The sequence below is a fragment of the Felis catus genome, chromosome A3 (genome assembly GCF_018350175.1).
Source record: "Felis catus isolate Fca126 chromosome A3, F.catus_Fca126_mat1.0, whole genome shotgun sequence".
Taxonomy (NCBI): Eukaryota; Metazoa; Chordata; class Mammalia; order Carnivora; family Felidae; genus Felis; species Felis catus.
The window spans coordinates 58,979,746-59,004,405 of record NC_058370.1 but is presented as its reverse complement, the minus strand read 5'-3'; the positions used below and the strand labels follow the sequence as shown (position 1 = coordinate 59,004,405).

Below are 24,660 nucleotides of genomic sequence, written 5' to 3'. Positions count from 1 at the left end.
GTGGGGGGCACTGACCCTTCCAACCTGTGAGGGGTTTGTTCACTAACCTGCGGGTCAATTCCCCAATCAAACCCTCCAACCTGTGAGTGGTGCCCTGTCAATCCCTTTGCCATATGGGTGTCTCCCACCAACCTAACATACGGAGGGGTGCCCATCAGATCCACTCACCTCTGCTGAGGGGTGCCCTATGAACCCCTGTAACCTGTGAACAGGGGGCCCCGTTAGCCCCTCCAACCGCTCATCTGCATGGGGCACCCTCGGACCTGTGTAGCACCCACTCAGGATCCCTCGAGTATCAGAAGCGATACAGTGTCTGGTACACAGGTCCAGTCATCTCTTACACACTTCTCTCATACCCAAGTAGATTAGTGTCACGTGCACACCCTTTAGAGATCACTGCCCTGGAGGTGGTGAGGAAAGAGACCCTCATTTTATAGGATCCCACTGTTTCTAAGGATCATACCATGTCTTCATCTTGGGAGGTGTCATAATGCACGGGGTGGTTGGCGTGCACCCGCTGCAGCCTCACGAGCAGGCTCCCCACCAAGCTATCTCTGTCCTTTAGCTCAATGAACTGGAAGGCCATCTTGCTCCTGATGCTGACAATGACGGGATTAGGTAGCAGACTTGTGTCCTCCATCTTCTCAATGCTCACCACCTATTGCAAAAAAATTATACACAAAGGTGCAGCAAGAGAAAAAGGAGGGCACGCATTTCAGTTACATATTTAGAAAATATCATGTGCTAGGAAGTAAAACCAAGTAACTTCAATAAGGAACTGATACAAAGGTTAAAAAGTGGTAAGGCAGCAAGCATATTCACAAGAGCCAAAAGGTCAAAATAACCCAAGTATCCATCAGCAGGTGGACGCAGAAACAACATGTGCTCTATCCACACAAGGGAATATTACTCAGCCTTAAATAGGAGAGAAATTCTGACACCTGCTACAACACGGAATGAACCTTGAGGACATTATGCTAAGTGAAATAAGCCAGACACAAACAGGCAAGTGTTGTATGATTCCACTTACAAGAGGGAACTAGAGCTATCACATTCAGAAAAAGAAAGTAGAGTGGTGGTTGCCTGGGGCTGTGGGAGGGAGGATGGGGAGTTAGTGCATAATGGAGACAGAGTTTCAGTTTGGGAAAATGAAGAAGTTCTGGTAATGGGTACACAATAATGTGATGTATTTAATGCCATTGCACCGTAACAGTTAAACATGGGTGAAGTGAGGGGCACCTGGGTGGCTCAGTTGGTTAAGCGTCTGACTTCGGCTCAGGTCACGATCTCGTGGTTCATGGGTTTGAGCCCCATGTTGGGCTCTGTGCTGACAGCTCAGAGACTGGAGCCTGCTTCGGATTCTGTATCTCCCTCTCTCTCTGTCCCTCCCCTGCTCATAGTCTCTCTTGTCTCTCTCTCTCTCAAAAATAAACATTAAAAATTTTTCTTTAAAAAATGGGTGAAGTGCTAAATGCAATGTCATATATATGTTACAACAATAAAACAAGTATGTACGTAAGACAACCCTTGGATTTCTTGCTCCACTCCAAAGTAAGAATATTTGCAAAATGAAAACAGCTAGAAAATGACATGGAGGGAGATCACACAAATGAAAAAAATTTGAGTTTTTCCAAAGAGCAGTGCTTAGAATTTGGAGGTCCTGGTGTGAAACAAGAGTTGCTGTTACTGTCCCAACAGACATGCCTTGAAACCGAAGGACTGGGCTTATCAGATCCAGAAGTGGCCGCAGGTTGCCTTGCATTTCCGGGAACACAACTGCACAATTTTCTAGGAGGAAGGGACCTGATCCATGTTAAAGGAAACATTTTTTAAATGTTTAACTCAAGTCCCAGGAGGGTATAAAAGCCAAGCAATCTGACATTTTCAAAAGGTGATGCTTTTTTGTCAGTTGTTCTTTTGCTTTCCCCATTTTTGTGAGTGAAAGGGGTGGATTCATTCCTAAGGGCTGTTGGAAAAGCTTTAATTGCTAGGCATGTACTTTCTAATGAGAACTTTATCAAAAACCCTGAGGTGAGAGTGTTTTATTCTCACCAATCACTTCTATGCAAATTTCAGGTGGCTGTAGCCACGACAGAAAAAACAACAACCAAATCAGTACTGGTCAAATTCGGGCCGTGCTTCCCTCCAGAGGCCCGTGTTTAGCTGGCCAAACCCTGCTGGCTGAGCACCCCTGCCTGTGCCAGGTCTCACAGTGACCACGGGCTCAAGGATGAAAGGTGGGCTTGGGAAGCTCCTGCCAGGGCGGCTACCTCTCTGAGCGGGAGGATGACATTACAGCAGCCGTCCTCCTTGCTGGCGAAGCAGATGTAACGGTCAGATGTGAACATCCGCCCGACGGTGTGACAGCGACTGAACGGCGTCCACAGCGAACAGTCCACGACTGCGTGCAGCTTCTCTTGCCTCGGCAGCCTGAAGAAAGCCCGGAAGAACTCATTCTGTGCTCTGGCTTCAAGGTCCCTGGCGAAGGAGGGACAGAGAAGAAGAAGAGGCAGGAATGGTGACTGAACACACTGGAGTACAAAGAAAAACCCTGTGAAACCACTCACTGGCATAGCCGGATATTGAAGTGGATGCCAAAAGGTGCTGAGCCCCTCCAGGTCCTGCGTGGGTCATCAGCGTGCACCCCACTTCACAGCCAATCTTTGGAACGTGTACTCAAGGCAGAAGGGGCTGCCCCTGCGCAAAAGTATTACGACAAACTCACAGACCTTCCTTCCTGGTTTGAGTAACATTGTGAATTACCATAAAACAATGAAGAATCCAGTATCCAAAAGTCAGATAACAACAAGGGTTGACAAGGATGTGGAGAAACTGACACCTTCGCACACTGCTGGTGGGAATGTGCAGCCACTTTGGGCAACAGTCTGGCTGTTTCTCAAAAGGCTCGACATGGAGTTACCATAAGACCCTGCAATTCCCCGCCTAGGTATACACCCAAGAGAACTGAAAATGTACATCTGCTGAAAACCCTGTACACGCGTGTTCACAGCAGCATTATTCATAATAGCAGAGAACTGGCAACAACCCAAATGTCCATCAACTGATAAATGGATAAACACAACATGACAGGGCCACACCATGGAATATTACTCGGCCACACTGCCGAGCAACAAAGTACAGACACATGCTACAACACGGGTGAACCCTGAAAACCTTACGGATACAAAAGACTACACACTGCCTGATTGCATTTATATGGAATTTCCAGAATGGGCAAAACTCATAACCACAGAAAATAGATTAGTGATTGCTTAGGGCTGGGGATAAAGGGAGAAGTGGGGAGTGACTACTCATGAGTACAGGGTTTCTTCTTGGGGTGAAGAAAATGTTCTAAATCAATTGTGGTGATGGTTGCACAGCTCTGTGAATAGACTAAAAAACCACTGAATGGACACTTTAACAGGGTGAATTGTATGAATTATATGTATGAATTAAATGTATGAATATAGCTCAAAAAAGCTTTAAAAAAATTTAGATCTGTGCGGGCATATAGTAAGTGCTGAATAATCATTAACTATTATTACCTTTAAAAAACAAATCCAGGGGCACCTGGGTGACTCAGTCAGTTAAGTGTCCAACTCTTGGTTTCAACTCAAGTCATGATCTTACAGTTCATGGGATCAAGCCCTGCATTGGGCTCACAGTGACAGTGTAGAACCTGCTTGGAATTCTCTCTCCCTCTCCCTGTGCCCTTCCCCCTCTCATGCACACTCTCTCTCTCTTAAATTAAAAAAAAAAAAAATCCTTCTAAATAAAAAAAATCTAAGTAAAGTATCGCCAGAGAGAAGCACATCAGTGTCACATCAGTACAGACAGCAGAGAATGGTGATGAGCTAGGGGAGAGATCTTACCCCAGGGAACCCCCACCAAACCCCGATTCTTGGCTGTAACATCCAGTAAAGCAAGAAGGCAGCCAAATCACAATGTTTAAAAATACTGATGAATGTATGTCATACCCCAAAGTTCTAGTAGAAGGGAAATTCCACTGTACAAAGATAAAAAATTTTATTTGTGGGGCGCCTGGGTGGTTCAGTCAGTTAAGGATTTGACTCGATTTTGACTCAGGTCATGATCTCACTGTCATGAGATCAAGCCCCACATTGGGTTCTGTGCTCAGCTTGGAGCTGGCTTGGGATTCTCTCTCTCCTCCACTCTGCCCCTCTCCCACTCATGTTTTCTCTCTCAAAAAATTTTTTTTTCCTTGCCACATTAAATAAGAGTTCTTTAACTTTGTCTGATATAATTAGCACTATGCTCAAAGTAAGGAATATGAACTCTTGGCTTATTAGCTGTGTGACCTTAGACACACTCCTCCATATCACATCCTGACATCTGTAAAATGGAAACAATACCTAACCTTTCTGCTTCAAGGGATCCCTGCAAACATAAAATGATGTCCACAATATTGAGAAAGCAGGTTAGAAACAGTATCTACAGGGGTGCCTGGGTGGCTCAGTTGGTTGGGCATCAGACTCTTGGTTTCCATTCAGGTCATGATCTCATGGTTCATGGGATCGAGCCCTGTGCTGGGCTCTGCACTGACAGCTTGGAGCCTGCTGGGGATCCTCTCTCTCCCTCTCTCTATGCCTCTCCCCTGCTCATGCTTGTGCTCTCCCTCTTTCAAAAAATAAAAATAAAAAAAAAAAAAAAAAATAAGCAGCATCTACAGTATGACCCCATTTACATAGATTCTATATAATTTGCAGAAAGTGATGTGTAAAAAGACTTTGCCTAAAATGTTAATAGCAGTTGACTCTTCAATGTAGGATTTCCACTTTTCATTTTATTCTGCTTAAACTTTCTACCTGACCACGTATTGTTAGCTTTTTAAAAAATTATTCCATTTTCTTTTAGGAAAAGAGAAACTTTTTAAATATTGCATAAAAGGAAAGTATGAAACTCTGCAGCCTGAGTGATCTTTTAGACACGTGCCCCCCTCACCAGGGCCATGCTTGCACACAGATGCCCTTTCTGCCCCTGTTCTCGTTCCCAACCCAGTCCTTGTTTTCACACCATCACACAACTATCTTCCCAGAGACACCCCTCCCCCCCCCACCCCAGAGACGGGCGAGTGCTTGGAATTTATTATCAAACCCTCACAAAGAAAAGATACTTACATGTCCAGAAAGTCCTTTAGGTACAGAAAGAAACTATATAAATTCCAAGATCAAGATGGGTCCAGTTACTGAAGGCCAAAGCTACAGTTCCTTACCCTGCAATGCTGATATTCCACAGATGGCTGTTTCCAAAGGAGCCTACACTTGCTCCACAGAGGAGCCGGGAGAACATGGGAAAGCACCATGAATGCTCTAGAAATTCATGTACTACAGGATGGAAGGCAAGGCCCCTCAAGATCACCCCAGTTCCCTGAAAGCAGGGAGGAGACACATACATTCAACACATTTACGCTGGAAGACTTACATCCTTGTCCCCAAAGCATGCTGGCCAGGCATGTGGTGAAAGTGAAGCCAGTGCAGCCTGTCTGTACTTATCTTACAGATGTGGCTCCAGCCACCACTGAATTCACCTGTTGGCTACTCTTCCCTAGAAGCACAGAGAGAGGGGATGGAAAGACTTTTTGTATTTACTTTGTATCCAGCTCTTCAATTTAAGAGTTAAGGTGCTCAGTTATCTGATGTTTCTATTCAGTACACCCGCTGCGTCAGCCAGCAGCTCAGTTCAGCCCCCTTCTCCATACTACACACCATCTCCATTCTCTTTTCTGGGCTGTTCCCTGTCACTCCAAGGGTCCATCTCTCACACATTCAGCAGCCGGAGACCAGTGACCTAGCATTACAAGACAGAAAGCAGCAGGAGGGACTTCTGAAGTCATCTTCCTTCCTTAGAAAGTTCTCTTCCAATTCTACTTCTAAATATGCATTACATGTATATATGTGGTATTTAACTTTCCGACATAACTGAGATGAAGACCAGCAGCTTGAGAGATGAGTAGCACAAGCCCTTTCTGAAGCTCAGAGTAAGACCGCCTCATCCCTTGGGTCTGTTTCCAAGCAGGTGACAGTTGTGATGCTAAAAATGCCAGCTCATCTTTCTGAAGAGCACCAAAAACAAAGCCTGCTGGCCACAATTTGCCTTTCAGACCTTCTAGCACTTACTAAATGTTCCCACTTTTCCTCCACAGAGATGACCAACAGACATGGGTCATAACCTACCATTCAGAAAGCACTAGCTAAGCTTGGGCCTGAAAGCCACAGCAGAAGTGCCCCCAGAAAGATGGAAACTAGCCCAGCAACCCTGACAGTATTCACCAGCTCTTGTCCACGGTGCTGGTATGTGCTGGCCAAAGCAACTGCTCCAAGAGAAAGCTACAGTGGAGAAGAGAAGGGGAAGGTGCCACAAATCATCCTGTCTTTTTTTTTCTTAATTTTTTTTTTCAACGTTTATTTATTTTTGGGACAGAGAGAGACAGAGCATGAACGGGGGAGGGGCAGAGAGAGAGGGAGACACAGAATCGGAAACAGGCTCCAGGCTCTGAGCCATCAGCCCAGAGCCTGACGCGGGGCTCGAACTCACGGACCGCGAGATCGTGACCTGGCTGAAGTCGGACGCTTAACCGACTGCGCCACCCAGGCGCCCCCAAATCATCCTGTCTTAACACGTCATTGTATGAGCCTGGAATCACCTGGAAATCAACAGGGGTTCATCAGAATATGGAGCAACACCAAGTTTGCTGTTAAAGCTGAAATTAATATGTGCAATCGTGCATGACAACCATGCAGAAAATTCTAGACTATATGCAGACAATTTAAAAATCCAGACTTGGGGTGCCTGGATGGCTCAGTCGGTTAAGCATCTGATTCTTGATTTTGGCTCAGGTCATGGTCTCATGATTCATAGGCTTGAGCCCCACATCAGGCTCTGCACTGACAGCACAGAGCCTGCTTGGGATTCTCTCTCTGCTCCTGTCTGCTTCTCCTCCACTCCCACTTAAAAATAAATAAATAAACTTTAAAAAAAATCTAGACTTAATTTCTTAGACCTCAGACCCAAGAAATGAAGGGGTAGGTAGTTCTTTTGTTTCTCTGCAAACCTAGAATTAGATTTTCCCCTCCTAGTTTAGATACAGGTATGAAAAATAGGTTTCCCCTCTCTCTTATCCATCAACCTTTTAGAATGCTTTAGGGAAAACCTGTATTAGGCCTTATACACAAACTCTCCCTCCCTCATTTATCACTCATGCACATATACAAACCTACTGTGTGTCAGCAGCTCAGAGCTTCTCAAGGTCAAATGCTTCCCCAACTCAGTCTGTGTGTCAGGCTGGGGCAGATGGGCTAGCTCAGGGTGTGAGGACTTCCTATCTGTGTCCTCAACAGGAGGCCTCAAGCACCATCCCAGCCCTGCTGGAATATCTCAGTCCTCTGCAGCCAGTCAGCCCCAGAAAAACACATACAACGATTTCTGGAGGCTCTTAGTTAACATACTTGCCCACAGACCCACACCCAGCTCCTCTGAAACTCTGGAATATACCAAGAACCAATAATGTAGAAACAAGGCAGAAAGGCCAGATACACTATGTCTCCTCAAAGCCCAAGTCTGCACATAAAACACTGTGTTTCTCCAATGTGTGTTTACTTGAAACACCTTTCCTCAGCCTTCCCCCAAGAGCACTCCGGAAACAGAAGGACAACATTGCCCTGCAACATCTTAGGCTGGGTCCCCTGGGCACAGTGGCGGCATGATCGGCCCTCAGACAACAACCAGCAGTGTGGAGATGGACTCAGCTGGTGCCTGCAGTGCCCCGTTTCTCTGAAAATCCAGCCAACAGAGCCCCGACAGACCAGGGCCTCAATGACACCGGCATCCAGAAGGCTTTTTCACACTCAGGGCTCCTGCCTTTGTCCCGCCCCAGAGAGAGCCACCTAAATGACCTGCACAAGCTCAGGGCAGCTAGGGCTCTGCAGGGTTGGGAGACGCAGGCCTTCCCTGGTGAGGTGGAAGCTGTTTGGGACTGCATGAGCCCCAAGAGATGTCAACTCTGAACTAGAATCACAAGGGCTGAAAGTTGAATAAATTGCAGAGTGAGCCTGGGAATTCTGAATAGGGACACAGGAGAAGAGCAGAAAAGGGAGTGAATCTAGGCAGGAAAGGCCAAAGGTCTGACAAGCCAGGCTGGGGAGCTGAGAATCAGCCAGGCAACAGGGAATGAGGGCTTTTTTTTTTTTTTTAATTTTTAAGGTTTTTTGTTATTATTATTATTATTATTATTATTATTTACTTGGGGAGGAGGGAACTGGGGAGGGACAGAAAGAGGGAGAGAATCCCAAGAAGATTCCACACTGCAGAGTCCAATGAGGGGCTTGAACTCATGAACCGTGAGATCATGACCTGAGCCGAAATCCAGAGCTTAACCAACTGAGCCACCCAGGCACCCCATGAGGATGAGGGCTTATTACTGAAGACATCAGCCCCCTGGCAGCCACTGTTCACCTCTGGAAATCGCAGAAATACCTTACAACAAATCTTACAATAGCTTAGAATGAATCTCCATTTACTACAGTGCATTAACTGAGCTTCCCTCCAGTACTTTCCAGCCAGTCAATACAGATTTTAATGAAGATACTAATTCTGATTTACTGAAACCCATCACCTCACCAATATCCCACCCCCAAAATAGCTGGCCATACTGTTCTCAACCTATCACTCACAACTTCAGTCTGGTTATTTTATGTTGTAAATTTCAGGACCAATCAATGCATTTGTTCTGCCCAACTCCTGAAAGCCCCTTCCCCAGCCTCAGTCACCCCCTCTCCCTGGATTCTGTTACTATACACCAGAATCCCTGATCCAGGCCCTCCTCTGTGCAGTGTGAGGGCTGGGCTAGGGGACTCTCCAGTTCTGCTGGCTCTAACTTATCTGACTGGTTCTGTTGTATGATGTACCATCCCACCCTCCTGGCTCCCACTGGAGTTCCAGCCCCACTCTGCTCTGTCCCCAAGTCCCATGGGAGTAAGCACAAGCAGTGAACATGACTAATCCATAATCAGATGGCTCACCACATTCGTGACCCCAAGGGCACCTTTCTAAAGCCCTTATCTGGGAAGGGAAGTGAAAATACATCAACAAAAGGGAGCCTGAGGAGCATTCCAGCACTTCTGATTGTGCCCTTAGCATCAAGAGACTGTTTTCCTCAACTTGAAAACCTGGGCTCTCTTGGCAGGATGTCAAGCTGACTGAGTCATTACCTGTTTATGTCCACAGGCCTATGTCTCCATGACAGAAAGCTACACGAGACCCAGCAAGCAACTGGTATGCAAGGACATGCCTTTCACTTTTGGAAGAAGTCACTCAAAGTGCAGTGACCAGCAAAACACACCACAGACCAGAATCCTGCCGTCCACGCTGGGGCCAGCCCTAGGCACCCATGGGTCCCCAGCAGCTCCACCACCAGCCACTGCCAGGGCCCCCTGTTGTCCTTTTCTCTCTCTTCTCCTTTCCACTTGTTTCTAGGACAGAAAGTAGAGGAAGGAGAGCCTTGTATAATGCACCTGAGTTCTGGAATGTGAATGGAAACTGTCTGTACTGATGAATTCTCTTCCAAAATGAATGAGTATACCAAAGGGTCTGAAGCGCTACAAACCTGCCATCTGCCTCTTCTTTCCCTATTTCTGCCCCAAGCCAAAAATGCTACATCTAGAAGTGGAGCCATGAAGGAACATCAGGAAATTTGTGAGCAGTCACCTGAGATCCCAATGCTCATGGAGCTGACCAGAACACACAAAGCTATTAGCTGGCCTCCTATTCCTAAAACCCAGCTGCAATTCACACACGTACACATCTGTGTGCAAAACCCACAGGAGAGATGTTAAGTTCTAATGGGTGATTTATAGGAGCCCTTTAACAACTCCTACAACTGAGTTGTAGTAACTGATATTTGTTGGACTAAAAAGACTCAGATACAAAACTACTATAGAGATACTTAAATATAGGAGGGACGCCTGGGTGGCTCAGTCGGTTGAGTGTCTGACTTCTGCTCAGGTCATGATCTCGCGGTTGGTGAGTCCAGGCCCCACATCAGGCTCTGTGCTGACAGCTCGGAGCCTGGAGCCTACTTTGGATTCTATGTCTCTCTCCCTCTCTCTCTTTCTCTCAAAAATAAACATTAAAAAAAAATTCATATAGGGGCACCTGAGTGGTTCAGCTGGTTAAGCTAAGTCTGACTTTGGCTCAGGTCGTGATCTCGTGGTTCATGCGTTCAAGCCCCACGTCAGGCTCTGTGCTGACAGTTCAGTGCCTGGAGCCTGCTTCAGATTCTGTGTCTCCCTCTCTCTGCTCCTCCCACGCTCATGCTCTTGTCTCTCTCACTCTCTCTCAAAAATAAACATTAAAAAAAATTTTTTTTTAATTAAAAAATATAAAAAGAAATATGGGAGAGCGGGGTGACCACTGTGCTGGACTGTCTTCTCTGGACCAGAAACAGAGCCAGAGATATAATGTGAAACCCGCAGGAGGCACAGGGAGGAGCTCAGGGCTGGGAGTCAGAAGACCCAAGGGCAGCAACCTAAGGTTCCCTTTTTGTAAGGGAGTGACAAGCAGCAGCATCCCCTCTTGCAAAGGAAGTGTCAGATTATCAGAGAGGACACAAAACCAAGTGAAATTAAATTCATTGGAGTTTTACCAAAAAGTGCACTTTTTGATTTTTGCCTTATTTTGTGACTATACATGATCAATTTATAACATATGCACATAGCAGGGGCTCTGAATTCTTGCTGAGTACATGTAAACTACAAACACACCACCATTTAGAGACTACTAATTAGACCCATGTTCTCCCAGATGTTCAGAGAAAACAGTAAATGTGTCTAAAGAGTAACAGGAATGTTACAGTGGATTAAAAAAAAGATTTTGGGGGAGCGCTTGGGTGGCTCAGTTGGTTGAGCATCTGACTTCAGCTCAGGTCGTGATCTCATGGTTCGTGAGCTTGAGCCCCACATCGGACTCTCTGCTGTCAGCACAGAGCCCGCCTCAGATCCTGTGTCCGCCGCCCCACCCCCCACCCCCTCTCTGCCCCTCCCCCACTCATACTGTCTCTCTCAAAAATAAACAGTTTAAAAAATTTTTTTTAAAGGTTTCATTTTTTAATTTTTTTTAATATACGAAATTTATTGTCAAGTTGGTTTCCATACAACAGCCAGTGCTCATCCCAAAAGATGCCCCCCTCAGTACCCATCACCCACCCTCCCCACCCTCCCACCCCCCATCAACCCTGTTTGTTCTCAGTTTTTAAGAGTCTCTTATGCTTTGGCTCTCTCCCACTCTAACCTCTTTTTTTTCTTTTCTTCCCTTCCCCTCCCCCATGGGTTCCTGTTAAGTTTCTCAGGATCCACATAAGAAAGAACACATATGGTATCTGTCTTTCTCTGTATGGCTTATTTCACTTAGCATAACACTCTCCAGTTCCATCCATGTTGCTACAAAGGGCCATATTTCATTCTTTCTCCTTGCCACGTAGTACTCCATTGTGTATATAAACCACAATTTCTTTATCCATTAAAGGCTTTTTTAATGACTGGACACAGAATGACACAGAACTACCCTATGATCTCATAATTCCACTTCTGGGTATATGCGCAAAAGTCATGAAAGCAGGAACTCGAACAGATATTTGCGCATACCTGCTCATAGCAGCATCATATACGATAGCTAAAAGGTAGAAACAACTTTGTGTCCATCGATACGTGAATGGACAAACAAAATGTGGTATACACATACAATGGAGTATTACCTAGCCTTAGAAAGGAAAATAATTCTGACACAGGCTACAACATGGATGAACCTTAAGGAATTACACCTAAAGCCAGTCACAAAAAAACAAATACTGTAGGAACCTACTTATATGAGGAACCACAAGAAGTCAAACTCAGAGACAGAAAGTAGAACGGTGGCTGCCAGGGGTTGGGGGAGGAGGGAATGGGGAGTTATTGCTTAATGGGGACGAAGTTTCAGTTTTGCAAGATGAAGAGTCCCAGGGTTGGATGGTGGGGATGGCTGCATAACAATGTGAATATACTTAACCATTTTTCAAGCATACGGTTCAGCGGTATTAAGGCAACAAATTTTAGGTTATGTGTATTGTATCATGTAAAAAAAAAAAACTTGTTTAATGACTAATAGTATTCAAATAGCAGTGGTGATTCTATAATGATATCAAATATATCCATCCAGGACAGCATTTGACAGAAGGCTTATTCCTCAAAGGGTATCTTGGTAACAACTCTGCAGTTACCTGGTCTGACCCACCAAGTCAGAAATCACAGTCAAGCTCGAACACCACTGTTTAAATTTTAGATAATAAAGCTGAACTTCTTTAAAAGACTAATATTCAGGGGCACCTGGGTGGCTTAGTCAGTTGAGTGTCCGACTCTCAGTTTCAGCTCAAGTCATGATCTCACAGTTGTGAGAGATTGAGCCCCATGTCGGGGTCCATGCTGGATATAGACTCTGCTTGGGATTCTCTCTCTGCCTTTCCCTCTGCCTCTCTCCCCCACTTGCATGCCCACCCGCCCGCCCTCCTTCCCTCCCTCCCTCTCTCTCTCTCTCTTTCTCTCTCTCTCTCAATAAATAAATAAATAAACAAATAATAAATAAATGAATAAATAAATAAAGTGACTAATAATTCAAGCAACTGCCTCAGACATCTCCATAACTAGCATCAATTTGGGGCAAACCAATAATAAAGAATGCTACCTTACAGTATTACTAAGGCACATTTCTTTGTTGTTGTTGTTTTTTGTTTTTTTTTTTAATGTTTATTTATTTTTGAGAGAGACAGAGACAGAATGAAAGTAGGTTGGGGCAGAGAGAGAGGGAGGCACAGAATCTGAAGCAGGCTCCAGGCTCCGAGCTGTCAGCACAAAGCCTGACCCCGGACTCGAACTCACGAGCTGTGAGATCATGACCTGAGCCGAAGTCGGACGCTCAACCAACTGAGCCACTTAGGCGCCCCTAACGCACATTTCTAATGACAAACCAGTAACAAAAATAAATCTCATTGTCCTGAACACTTATTTCTACAAAGCGATTTCATATGGAAATATAACATTTCTTAATGTTCACTGATAAAACATAGTGTTGAATGGAATTCTACCATGAAGCTATTCATATTACATTGCCTAGAAGTAGTTTTTTTATAAAAATCAGTTCCAAATATCAAGGGAAAAAAAGCAGAATTGGATCCAGAAATCAAAGACTACTGCATAAAAAAAAAAAAAAATTAACAATCTCAGCCAATTATTATGTCACAATCATGATTAAAACATAGGAAAATCTGCATTTTGCCAAAGGGAAACTTAAATCTAGTACAACTAAGACTAACAAAGCCCATGTAAATGAAGCCACAGTCCCCCAGGTGAGAAACAACTGAAAACAGAAGCTCTTACCTCTTGGTGATCTGGCTTGGTTCCTGCAGGTCTGGGTCCAGGTCAAAGACCTCATTGTCCAGCAGCCTTCGGAGTGTCACATCGGCCAGCTGCTCCATGATCTTGAACACCTCATCAAGGTTCAGGAACATGGAGAAATCACGCTCCTTATTCTGGGTGGTGATTCGGATGGTGTCCGTCAGAAAGACATTGGACGTTCTTTCTAATTTCTGGATATCAACCCAAGGGACTATAAGTTTAACTAGAAGGGAAAAAAAGGCAAATACAGATTTTAACCTAACATTTGAGCCATACTTAAGTGTATCAACAAACAAGAGTCCAAGGCTTTCCTTAAACTGAAATGCAAACACCTTTTAAACCAGAGCAGTAAAGAGGAAGCACAAAACTGGTTGACAGCTGTGTGTCAGAACCCAATTCATGTTTAATGGTTTTCTTAAAGATTTAAGTAAAATTTTCTAAGTTGCTGGCTACTGCACACATAGAGGGGACACTGTTCTGAAAACATGAAAACTTCAAAAATATTTAAACTTAAATATTTGAAAAATATGCCAAAGTTTCTCAATCTACATAATTTCTGGTTTCAAAGGCAGCATTCATGGCGTAAGCTATGAAAAAAAAGAAGTGCAAAAGAGGATTATTCATGATCTCGGATACAGAAACAGGCTTAACATTTAGACTGTGTCAAATGACAGAGTCTTAGGAGACACAGTACAAATTTTTATGGAATTCTTTTTAAAGTAATACAGTACAAACAGTACATTTTATAAACAAGTACTCTATTCTGGGAAATGTTTCCAATACAGTGGGTAGCCAGGCTAGCTTGCTAATGCAAATGGAGAAGGGACAATGCAACAACTTGAAATGATAAATGTTGTCAAATATAGAAATCATTTCTTTTTTTTTTTCCAAACTTACCCTAACAAAATTTGGCTTAGTGACCATGATCGATCAGCGTCAGAAGATAACTCGTTTTCTTTTTCAAATCAAGGAGGGGATCATTAAGTGTTTCTATTTCTAACATTTCTTTCTGCTTATTCTGCAATAATGTTTTCAGTGCTTCAATAACTTAAAAGGCCACAGATCTTCTCAGGCTTGAGAAGAAACTGCTTCAGCTACTTCTAGTTGCTTTCACATAAGTCTCTTACACAAACACACATAGACACTCTATAATCATCAACTTTCACTTCATTAAGCATCTACTCTGTGAAAGCCCTGCACTTAGAAAAAAACTCAAATAGAGAAAACAGACATGTAAAATAAGCAACCACTAATTTGACAAAATCAAACAGAAACACAAACATGGTTTTGGGAAAGTCCCTGGAGGTGATACAATCTGAACTGATTTTGAGGGGTGAATAGGAATTTCCAAACAGGCACAAGAACGGGGAAGAGAAAGAAATTAATTTTGAGAAGCATTTCAAGGGGCGCCTGGGTGGCTCTGTCGGTTGAGCACTGGAATCTTGATTTTGGCTCAGGTCACGATCCCAGGGTCATGGGCCCAAGTTGGGCTCTGCACTGTGTGTGGAGCCTGCTTAAGATTTTCTCTCTCTCTCTCTCTCTCTCTCTCTCTCTCTCTCTCTCTCCTCTCACCTCTCTCTCTCTCTCTCCTTCTGTTCCTCTCCCCTTCTCATGTTCTCTCTCTAAATAAAATTTAAAAATTTTTTTGAGAAGTATTTTAGAAATTACAAGAATAAGGATCATCAAGATTAGGTCAGAGTACACGAGGGTGGGGAAAGGCTATGTACGCAGAGTGTATGTACTGGAGCATCAGAACTGAGGCTGGCAGCGTGAGAAAGAGAAGTGATGACCCTGTGCAGGAAGCTGGTTCAGCAAAATTCAAGAGGAGCCCTTCCCACCGGTTAAACTTGAAATGTAAACTTAAATGCAGGAAGAAAAAAAAATTCTGTATATAAACACACACACACACACACACACACACACACACACACACACACAACACACACAACACACACACATATATATATACATACACACACACACTCAGTTTATATACACACAGCTTCTATCCTGCATGGGTGCTTGAAACAGTATTTGGTTCCAAAAGAAGTTTCAGTGGGAATGACTTTTTTAAAATTCAATATACAATTGACACTTGTGGCTTTTCTTTTCTTACCTGGTAATTCCATCATCTAGCACGGCAATGGTCAGTGGATAAATGTGCAAAAAGTTAATTACTACCTGAATCTCAAGTGGACCCAGGTGAAGAATTCCTTCCCGTTCCAAGGAACAACTGTATATCCTGCTACTTACTCTTCTGGGAGCAGTCATAAACTTCAGGGCTGGGAATTTTTAATTTTTTTTTAATGTTTTTATTTATTTTTGAGAGAGAGAGACAAAGTGCTAGTGGGTGAGGGGCAGAGAGAGAGGGAGACACAGAATCCAAAGTAGCTCCAGGTTCTGAGCTGTCAGCACAGAGTCCAATATGGGGCTTGAACTCACAAACCATGAGATCATGACTGGAGCCAAAGTCAGAGGCTTAACCAACTGAGCCACCCGGGCTCCCCAGGGCTGGGAATTTTTTACATGCTCCCCACCCCCCCCCGCCACCGGCCCCTGTTCATCTTAAGAAATAACACTTTCCACTCCTTTAGAAGTACTGGGGCCATCAGTTTTAACAACGTGTTTTCAGAATAAGATAAAGTAAAAAACCTTCAGGAGCTATATGAAGTGAGCTACACAGAAATGTTTAAGGCAATAGAAAAAATGAATTCTCACAAAATCAAAGCCCCTTAAGGGTAGCAGTATGTATCAATATAATTGTCTGCACAAGTCAGTTGGAAGTTAATCAAGTATCACTTATTATCATCTCAACTACTCATTTAAATCTTTTGTTCTCTAACTCTTCATCTTGTCTCAGGACAGCACAAGCATCCCGAGGGTCAACTTCATCTGTGAACGCCCAAATCGCTCCAAATGCCTCACTTACGTTCCTTGCCCAGGAAGAAGGAGTAGAAGCAGAGGTGGTTGATGCTGAGGTACAGCCAGCCTTGGCGGGGAACCCTGCCCTTCCAGCAGCAGCAGGAGTAATAGGTGACCAGCTTCTCCGCCTCCGGGAAGTTGAACCTGGCTTCGAACTTTACCAAGGCCTCTCGGAACTTCTCCGGCTCTTCTTCCTGCTCAGCAAGCCTGCTACTTGTCTCCTCAGCAATCAGAGCCTGCCACACAGAAAGATACAGGTCCCCTCATCAGTGTAAGGGATGAGGGGAGGGACAGGCAGAAGCAGGAAAGGACAGCTGAGCACAGGCACCTAAGGAGTCTGCACTGCTCAAAAACAGACATGCAGGGTGGAGGAGAGAAGTTCATCACACTGTCTGTCCACCACCCAGAAACATGGCCACACTCAGGGGGGTGGGGGGGAGGGGAATGAGCTGGGAGGTAGAAAACCCAAGAACAAGTCTCTCACTTGGCCACTTACCAGTCCTGAGGCTTTGGACAAATCACTGACTTCTAAGCCTGAGTTTTCTAACAAATTACTACTTTATACCTCCCTGTTCTACCTACAGGGACAGGATGATCAAATTATTGGCTCCAGCATGAACTCAGTGCATCAACTTTAACGAACCACCCAAGTTTGAGTTATAAGTTAGTTGTTTTTAAAAGGCTAATGAATGTCGGGGCGCCTGGGTGGCTCAGTCGGTTAAACATCTAACTTCAGCTCAGGTCATGATCTCACAGCGTGTGAGTTCGAGCCCCACATCGGGCTCTGTGCTGCCAGCTCAGAGCCTGGAGCCTGCTTCAGATGCTGTGTCTCCCTCTCTCTCTGCCCCTTCCCTGCTCACACTCTGTCTCTATCTCTGTCTCTGTCTCTCTCTCTCAAAACTAAACATTAAAAAAAAAGCTAATGAATGTCTTCCTCCTTAGATTCAAAAATTTTAGTACAAAGCCAACAGGTGCCTATCTGTGTGACATCCGACACCTTTCACTACCACTAAATATTCTACAGTTTTCTAAGGTAGAAAAGGAGTTATGTTGGCCAAGGTTGTAAACACCTCCAAAGCACTCAGGTGCACAAAGAGGCAAGACAGAAAAGAAAACATCTAAATGCACAACAGCTTTGCCAACAACAAGTAATGGCAAGGATCCTTTCTAAGTCTGGGGTAAGGCTATAGAAGTGTCAAGAACATAAGCTTGTGGCCTGTTCCTGAGGGGTGACAACTCGCTGACAAGATCAGAATTCTGATTCCCCACGTTCTTGTATTTCATGAAGGGCTAGGTCCCTTAAGACAAAGCCACTTTTGGGGCAAAGCTACCATACCCTAGACTTTATAAGAGATTTTAGAAAATTATTTAGAAAACCTGAGAGTTTCTATTAAAGTAAGAATTATTTTTAAAATGAATCTGAAGGTTGATAAAATTTCAAGTGCTTTTCATTTCCTTCATTATGTTTTTCTTCTTTCCCAAATTTTATTTAACCAGACATTGTAAAATAGAAAAGTTATAAGAAGTATGAATAATTTTAAAGGCATATGAATGGGGCACCTGGGTGGCTCAGTCAATCATCCAACTCTTCATTTTGGATCAGGTCATGATCTTGCTGTTGAGGAATTTGAGCCCCACGTTGGGCTCCATGCTGGCAGCGTGGAGCCTGCTTGGGATTCTCTCTCTCTGTCCCTTCCCCACTCACTTGCTCTCTCTGTCCCTCTCTCAAAATCAATAAACTTAAAAAAAAAAAAGTTAAAAAAAAAAAGAAGCATACGGAATATAGGGGCACCTGGGTGGCTCAGTTGGTTGAGCATCTGATTCTTGATTTCAGCTCAGGTCATGATCTCCTGGTTTGTGGGATCGAGCCCTACATCAGGCTCAGTGCTGACAGTGTGGAGAGTGCTTGGGATTGTCCCACTTTTCCATTCTCTCTGCCCCCACTCTCAAAATAAATAAACATTTTTTTTAAAGTGTATCTAATATATAAAGCTCTGGACCGTGAGGTATGAAGGGGATTTTAGGAAGGCTCTACAGCAAAGAGTCATGGATCCACTGGCTCCAGAGGCAGCCACAATGGTGGCTGTACAGACTCCTGACTTCTGTGGATTATTGCAGTGTCTGGTAACCAGCACAGCTCAAACCACAGGGATTTCTTTAAAGCTTCAGAGAGTAGCCAACTGTTCAGGATAGGAGTGGGAAAGCCTCAGTTTCTAATTCCTTTGGACCTTCCCAGAGGAAATGGAGAACCACCACTACATGTGGTGGTCCCAAAGGTATAACCCCATCTCAGGCCACAAGAACCCCTCCATCCCCAGCCCCTGATCCAGACCAGCAGCCTCCCTCGGACCGTTTTTGTTTTGGTTTGGTTTTTGCTTTTTTAAGGCCTTTTAGCTTTGATGTGCAGGGGATCAGACTACACCATCCCAAAATACACCTCTTTGGCATAAGAATTATTCTGAAAACAACTGAGAAACAGCAGACACCAAAAAGGCTCTCTGCCCTCCTCCACTATTTGTCTAAAACAAGGATATCAATTCCCATTTGTGAAGGTATCTCCCTCTCCTGTGCCAGGAAGAGGTGGGTAACTCTAGACTCTGACCAGTGCTGAGAGGGTAACAAACCTCACAAAAATAGCCCTTCTCTTCCTTTCATTTCCCCCTACACATTTAATTTACCTTCCCACAGTGTGCCACCCCTGGAAGCCAAATTCTTCTTTGTCCTGTCACTTCTCTACAAACACATGGCTCTTTGTTAAGATGCTGTATAAGCCCTACACTCTAACTACCCTTTTGAGTTACTCATCACTGAGTTTCCCCCTGTGCATGCATAGTGCACGTGTTGATAAACTGGTTTTCTCATTAATTTGACTTTTGTCGGTTTAATCTCCAGGCCATGGGAGGAGAACCTAGGACAGTAGAGGGAAGGTTGCTTCCTCCTCTACAGAAGCTTTCCTAAAGCCACTGTAGCAGAAATGAAATTTCCTTCCTCCAAATTAAAAGGAGAAACTCTAAATCAAAGAACCACCACAAGCTACGTTAGACTAAGGAGAAAGGAGATAAGTGTAAAAAATAACCATGAAATGGGCATTTCTGTAGCTAAGCCCCAGTGTGAGCTGACCCAGGGAACCAAGCTACTCAGCTGAACCAAGCAAAGATGGTAACCCATGGGCTAGATATGTCCCCACCACAGCCTGGGTCCACCTGCCAACCGCACAGGCCAAAGGTGACACTAAGGGGATACCTGCCTGGATTCAGGAGACCTTTGATTTCCACCTGGCCCCACAAGTGTTCCTGATGCCCAGAGGAAAAGAATACTTCTGTTTTTGTCCCTTTAAAATCAAGAATTCACTTTGATGCCCTTTACTAAAAGCTGAAGCACTCAGGGTGTTAAAAAGACAAACTTTTGAAGAGAAAACAAAACAAAACAAAACAACAAAATCAATGGTCTGGGATATTTTACCCTCAAGGAGGAAAACTGTATTACAGGCTAACATGTTAAAATGTTTAATAAGAGATAACCTCAGAATGAGAAACAGTCTCTCCCTGCCTGAGAGGGCTTTTATTTATGTTTTTTTAATGTTTATTTTTGAGAGACAGACAGAGTGTGAGTGGAGGAGGGGAGGGGCAGGGAGAGAGGGAGACACAGAATCTGAAGCAGGCTCCAGCCTCTGAGCTGTCAGCACAGAGCCTGATGTGGGGCTTGAACTCACGAACTGTGAGATCATGATCTAAGCCAAAGTTAGACAATTAACCCACTAAGCCACTCAGGCACCCCTGCGTGATAGGGCTTTTAAAACATTGGTTACCAATCACGGTATTGCAATGACAGTTATAGAAAATATAACTTACAGGAGATATTAACAGATACCTTCCAAAATATTCCTCTCTTGCTTCTCAAAATATAATTGGTTTTAATTCCATTTAATTAACATATTTCAAAAACAGCCACTTTGAGGAAGAGGAAAGTGCCAGGTCCAACAAAATACAGTGACAAGCTGTCACAACTGCAAAAAGGAGGGAACAGCTAATTTAAGGAGTCAAATAACAGGGGCATCTGGGTGGCTCGGTCAATTAAGTATCCGACTTCAGCTCAGGTCATGATCTCTTGGCTTGAGGGTTGGAGCCCCACATCAGGCTCTCTGCTGACAGCTCAGAGCCTGGAGCCTGCTTCAGATTCTGTGTCTCCCTCTCTCTCCACCCCTCTCCTGCTCACACTCTATCACTCTCTCAACAATAAACAATAAATTAAAAAAAATTTTTTTAATTAAAACAAAAGGAGTCAAATAACATTTTTTGCTCTGCAAATACATAAATCATAACATTTCTTTCTCCTGAGACAAAAGGGGACCTTCACTTTTGTAAAGGTTAACAAAAACTTGGGCCTGAGAATGATGTGTGGATCTTTAAATTTCAGGTGTATTTTGCCCAACTGTCTGCAAAGTTTGACAGGTGACAAGTCTAACTCCTTTGACTGTGTATTAAAAGCTAAGATGTTCAGTTACAGTGGAGAAAACTTCAAACCTGGTCAAAAACGCTGCAATGGCCAAAACATTATATGGAAGTCTGTAAGAAAGACGGGGAAATGAGGAGAAGCATTTCAATCAAAGGACCTACCTTTACCTTCCCTTTGACAAAGCTGGCAATGTCATCTTTATTATCAAAGACCGACAAAGTATGGAGGAGATTTTGCTCCAGCCAGTCCCAGTGCTGGTTTATTTCCTCTAATGTTGCACCTGGATTACAACAGAGAAAGATGCCGAGGTTAAAAGTAACTCCTAGCACATGAACTCATTTGCCAAATATTATGAATGCTGTGTTTGTTATTAAAACACTTTGGTTTCTCACATCCTGGGCCACAGCAGACTTGGAAGGCCCCCTCCTTCGGAGACACGGTCTCCCTCACCACAGCACTGTGATTTGCAAACACCTGTCCACTGCCACATGGATGAGCCAGGTGACCAATCAGGTCACTCTTGGGAATGCTATGCGGACATTCCTGCCAGCCTCACTGATGCATGGACTTCCTACCACATCCACTCAAGGGATGGAAACATTTATAATTACGCAGCTATTCTGGGGGAAACAAGCCCCAGGAAGCCGGCCAATTCTAAACAGTCTCACATGGTTTATTTACCTTGTGTGAACAGGGATCCCTCAAGAGGGACCTCAGCCCAGGTTCACAGAGGAAAGAGCCTCTTGAGAAAGCGCTGCAGGTTGCCCAAGGGTGTCGCCACTTTGCAACAGGCACCATTAAATACAGCAACCACCTAGGAAATCTCCAGGTTTACCCATCTATACTTCGTATCATTCACAACCATATCCCTTAAGAACATTCATAAAAAGAGGTTTTATAATGCATGCTAAAAAACACAGAAAGTTAAGTCCTATATAGCAAGTTAATTTCTTTCAAAGCCAATTAAAAAAAAAAAAACACTCCATTACTGAAGCATTAGGCAACACTGTTACCAAAAAGCTTAGTTATTTTAGTATTTCCTCTCAAGGAGCCTCCAAGTACTCTCCATTAGACAACGAGCACCTTGGTACGGTGACCATGTCAGCTCCTAGTGAAGGACCTGGCACACAGCACGTGCTCCAAAAAGTCCCCTGACTTGAAGCAAGCATGGTCCTGGACAAGAAAAGGCACATGTGCATCAGGTGTGTGTAGAACGGAAACAGATACAACGCCCAGCTAAGAGGATCAGATTTCCCAAATGGGAAGCAGGAGATACTCTAACTTCAAAGGTTAAGGGCTACCAAACACCAGTGCAGAATAAGCTTGCCGATGTGTGAGGCACAGTGGTCAAAAGAGCCACATGCCACTTCACAAAAGCCAGATAGGCATTTTGTTGACACCAAACTTTGTGAATGCTGTTTGCAGCCTTCCTCGCTGTAGAGTTATAGATGCACGTAGGGATCTTAGGAAAACCTCAGGCATAGAATGCCAGAGAACTCACTCCAGACTTGTGCACTTGGGGTCAGTGAGTATCAAGAACATCTGTGTTAGGACTGTTGTTCTGAATGGACAGTTTGGGAAGGAGTCATCAGAGCAATCAAAGAGAATTCTTCATAAGGAAAAGAGAGAGCGCTCTGGTCTCTCTTCCTCTTCCTATAAGGAATCCCATCATGGGGACCCCACCCTGCGGACCTTCTCTAAACCTAATTAGCTCCTGAGGTCCAACCTCCAAATACTATCACATTGGCAGCTGAGGCTTCAATGTATGAACATGGGGGAGGGAGACATCATCCAGGGCATACCAACCAGTGATCTGCCCAGCCTTCCGTCAGTGCCCCCCCCCCCCCGTCTTGCTCTTTAAGGTGGGGTTTAGGAGAGCCAGCTCTGGGCAGGCATGGTCAGGATCCTCTCACTCTCCATCCCCCTCCCATCCAGGGGGCCCTTGTGGCGGGAACCCCTGGCCCCTCAGGCTCTCCATTCCTCTTACAAGGTGGAAAGATCCTTTTAAAACAAAATCAAACCAAGTGGTCCCACGTTTCACAGCATGACTCTCGTGAAGCTTCTAAATGTTGTCTACCTGAACTCCGGCCCCACACTGTCCGTGTGGTTCCTCACATTCAGTACTGAGGCACCTCAGGCAGAGGTCAGTTTTGCCCACCTTTGGCTTCAATATCTGTCATTTAGCGTCCTCCGATGGCAACCGTGTAGGTGTTAGTCACAAAAAACATCTCCTAAATCTGTGGGTCAGCAATGGTGTCTTCCTAGCTGGCAGACAGTACATCACACCATTTCGAGAGAGTCCTTGGGTCTTCACTGAAGCCAATAAACTTGCACAGGTGCCTTGGGGATGCCTGGGCCTCTGCCCTTCTCTTTAAGGTTTACTCTTTCTAGGTGTTTGTCCTTTATTATCTATTATAATAAAACCAACTGGTCAGAATATTTTTTCTTTAAAGCTTATTTATTTTTGAGAGAGAGCAGGGGAGGGACAGAGAGAAAGGGAGTCAGAGAGAATCCCAAGCAGGCTCTGCACTGTCAGCACAGAGCCTGATGTGGGGATCGAACTCATGACCTTAGCTGAAATCAAGAGTTGGATGCTTGACTGACTGAGCCACCCAGGCGCCCTGGTCAGGGTATTTTTAATAAAAGCAAAGAATAAATGAGAAAAATTATCTTTATTGGTCACCAATCTTTTGAGTATGAGACCTTCTTTCTTGGAGAGAGAGAGAGAGAGAGAGAGAGAGAGAGAGAGAGAGAAAGAAAGAAAGGAAGGAAGGAAGGAAGGAAGGAAGGAAGGAAGGAAGGAAGGAAGAAAAGAAAAGAAAAGAAAAGAAAAGAAAAGACAAGACAAGACAACACAACACAACACAAGACAACACAAGACAACACAAGACAACACAAGACAACACAAGACAACACAAGACAACACAAGACAACACAAGACAAGACCAGACCAGACCGACCTTGGCAGAATGAGGAAGAACAAGAGAAAGGAGAAGACTCACCTTTGCAACCTTTCTGTTCCAGGGACTAGGTCACTGCTGTGTAATGAAGACTGAATGAGGAAATGGTGGCTCAAGTACCTCTCCGAGGTCAAATATATAGAATGAAAGGCAAGAGCAGGGTATGAACTCATTCTCTACAACCCTGAAGTACTCTGGGGCCCTCCCCTAACAAGCTACATTTCAATTTCTTTTTTTTTTTAATTTTTTTAATGTTTATTTATTTTTGAGAGAGAGAGCGAGAGAGACAAAGTGCGAGTGGGGAGGGGCAGAGAGAGAGGGAGACACAGAATCCAAAGCAGGCTCCAGGCTCTGAGCTGTCAGCACAGAGCCCGACACAGGGCTTGAACCCACAAACCACGAGATCATGACCTGAGCGGAAGTTGGATGCTTAACTGACTGAGCCACCCAAGCAACCCATCAATTTCAAAGTAACATTTACATAATCTTTAGGTCCATTACTTCCTCTGGCCTGACACTTAAAAAACAAAAAACAAAAAACAAAAAAACATTTTGTGTTTGTACTTAAGAGTCTTTCCAATTTCTGAATGCATCTTCCTTCCTGGATGACATGAAACAGGTTTTCATTTATCCCATTAAGCTCACAGGTCCAGCACAGTTAATTGTTAACAGCTAAACAACGAGGTTGTCCTCAACTGATAACCGCAGACACCATGAATAAAACTATAATCAAGCCCCAACAGTGTAGCACATGGAATTAAGAATTGAGACAAAGTCATGAAAAATGTACGCCTCTATTCTTTAAAAGATCCTTCTACCTACGGGAAGAAGCTTATGACAGGGAAAGATAATTCTAAAATAAAACCAAGCCTACACCTTGAAAG

General features: G+C 44.2%; 1 protein-coding gene across 9 annotated transcripts in view; it reads right to left on the bottom strand.

The window, feature by feature from the left end:
* The window catches only part of TBC1D8 (TBC1 domain family member 8), a 112,428-nt gene that overhangs the window by 31,269 nt on the left and 56,499 nt on the right, over positions 1-24,660 (bottom strand). For 8 of the 9 annotated variants that reach the window (XM_045054060.1, XM_023251572.2, XM_023251573.2 and 5 more), the window contains 5 exons: positions 20,978-21,096; positions 16,369-16,597; positions 13,422-13,662; positions 2,271-2,478; positions 464-658 (listed from right to left, as the gene is read on the bottom strand). In XM_045054060.1, the coding sequence (XP_044909995.1) occupies positions 464-658; positions 2,271-2,478; positions 13,422-13,662; positions 16,369-16,597; positions 20,978-21,096 (992 nt within the window). Of the gene's footprint in view, positions 1-463; positions 659-2,270; positions 2,479-13,421; positions 13,663-16,368; positions 16,598-20,977; positions 21,097-22,974; positions 23,217-24,660 lie in introns of those variants that run through there. The other variant, XM_045054059.1, reaches the window with a different exon arrangement.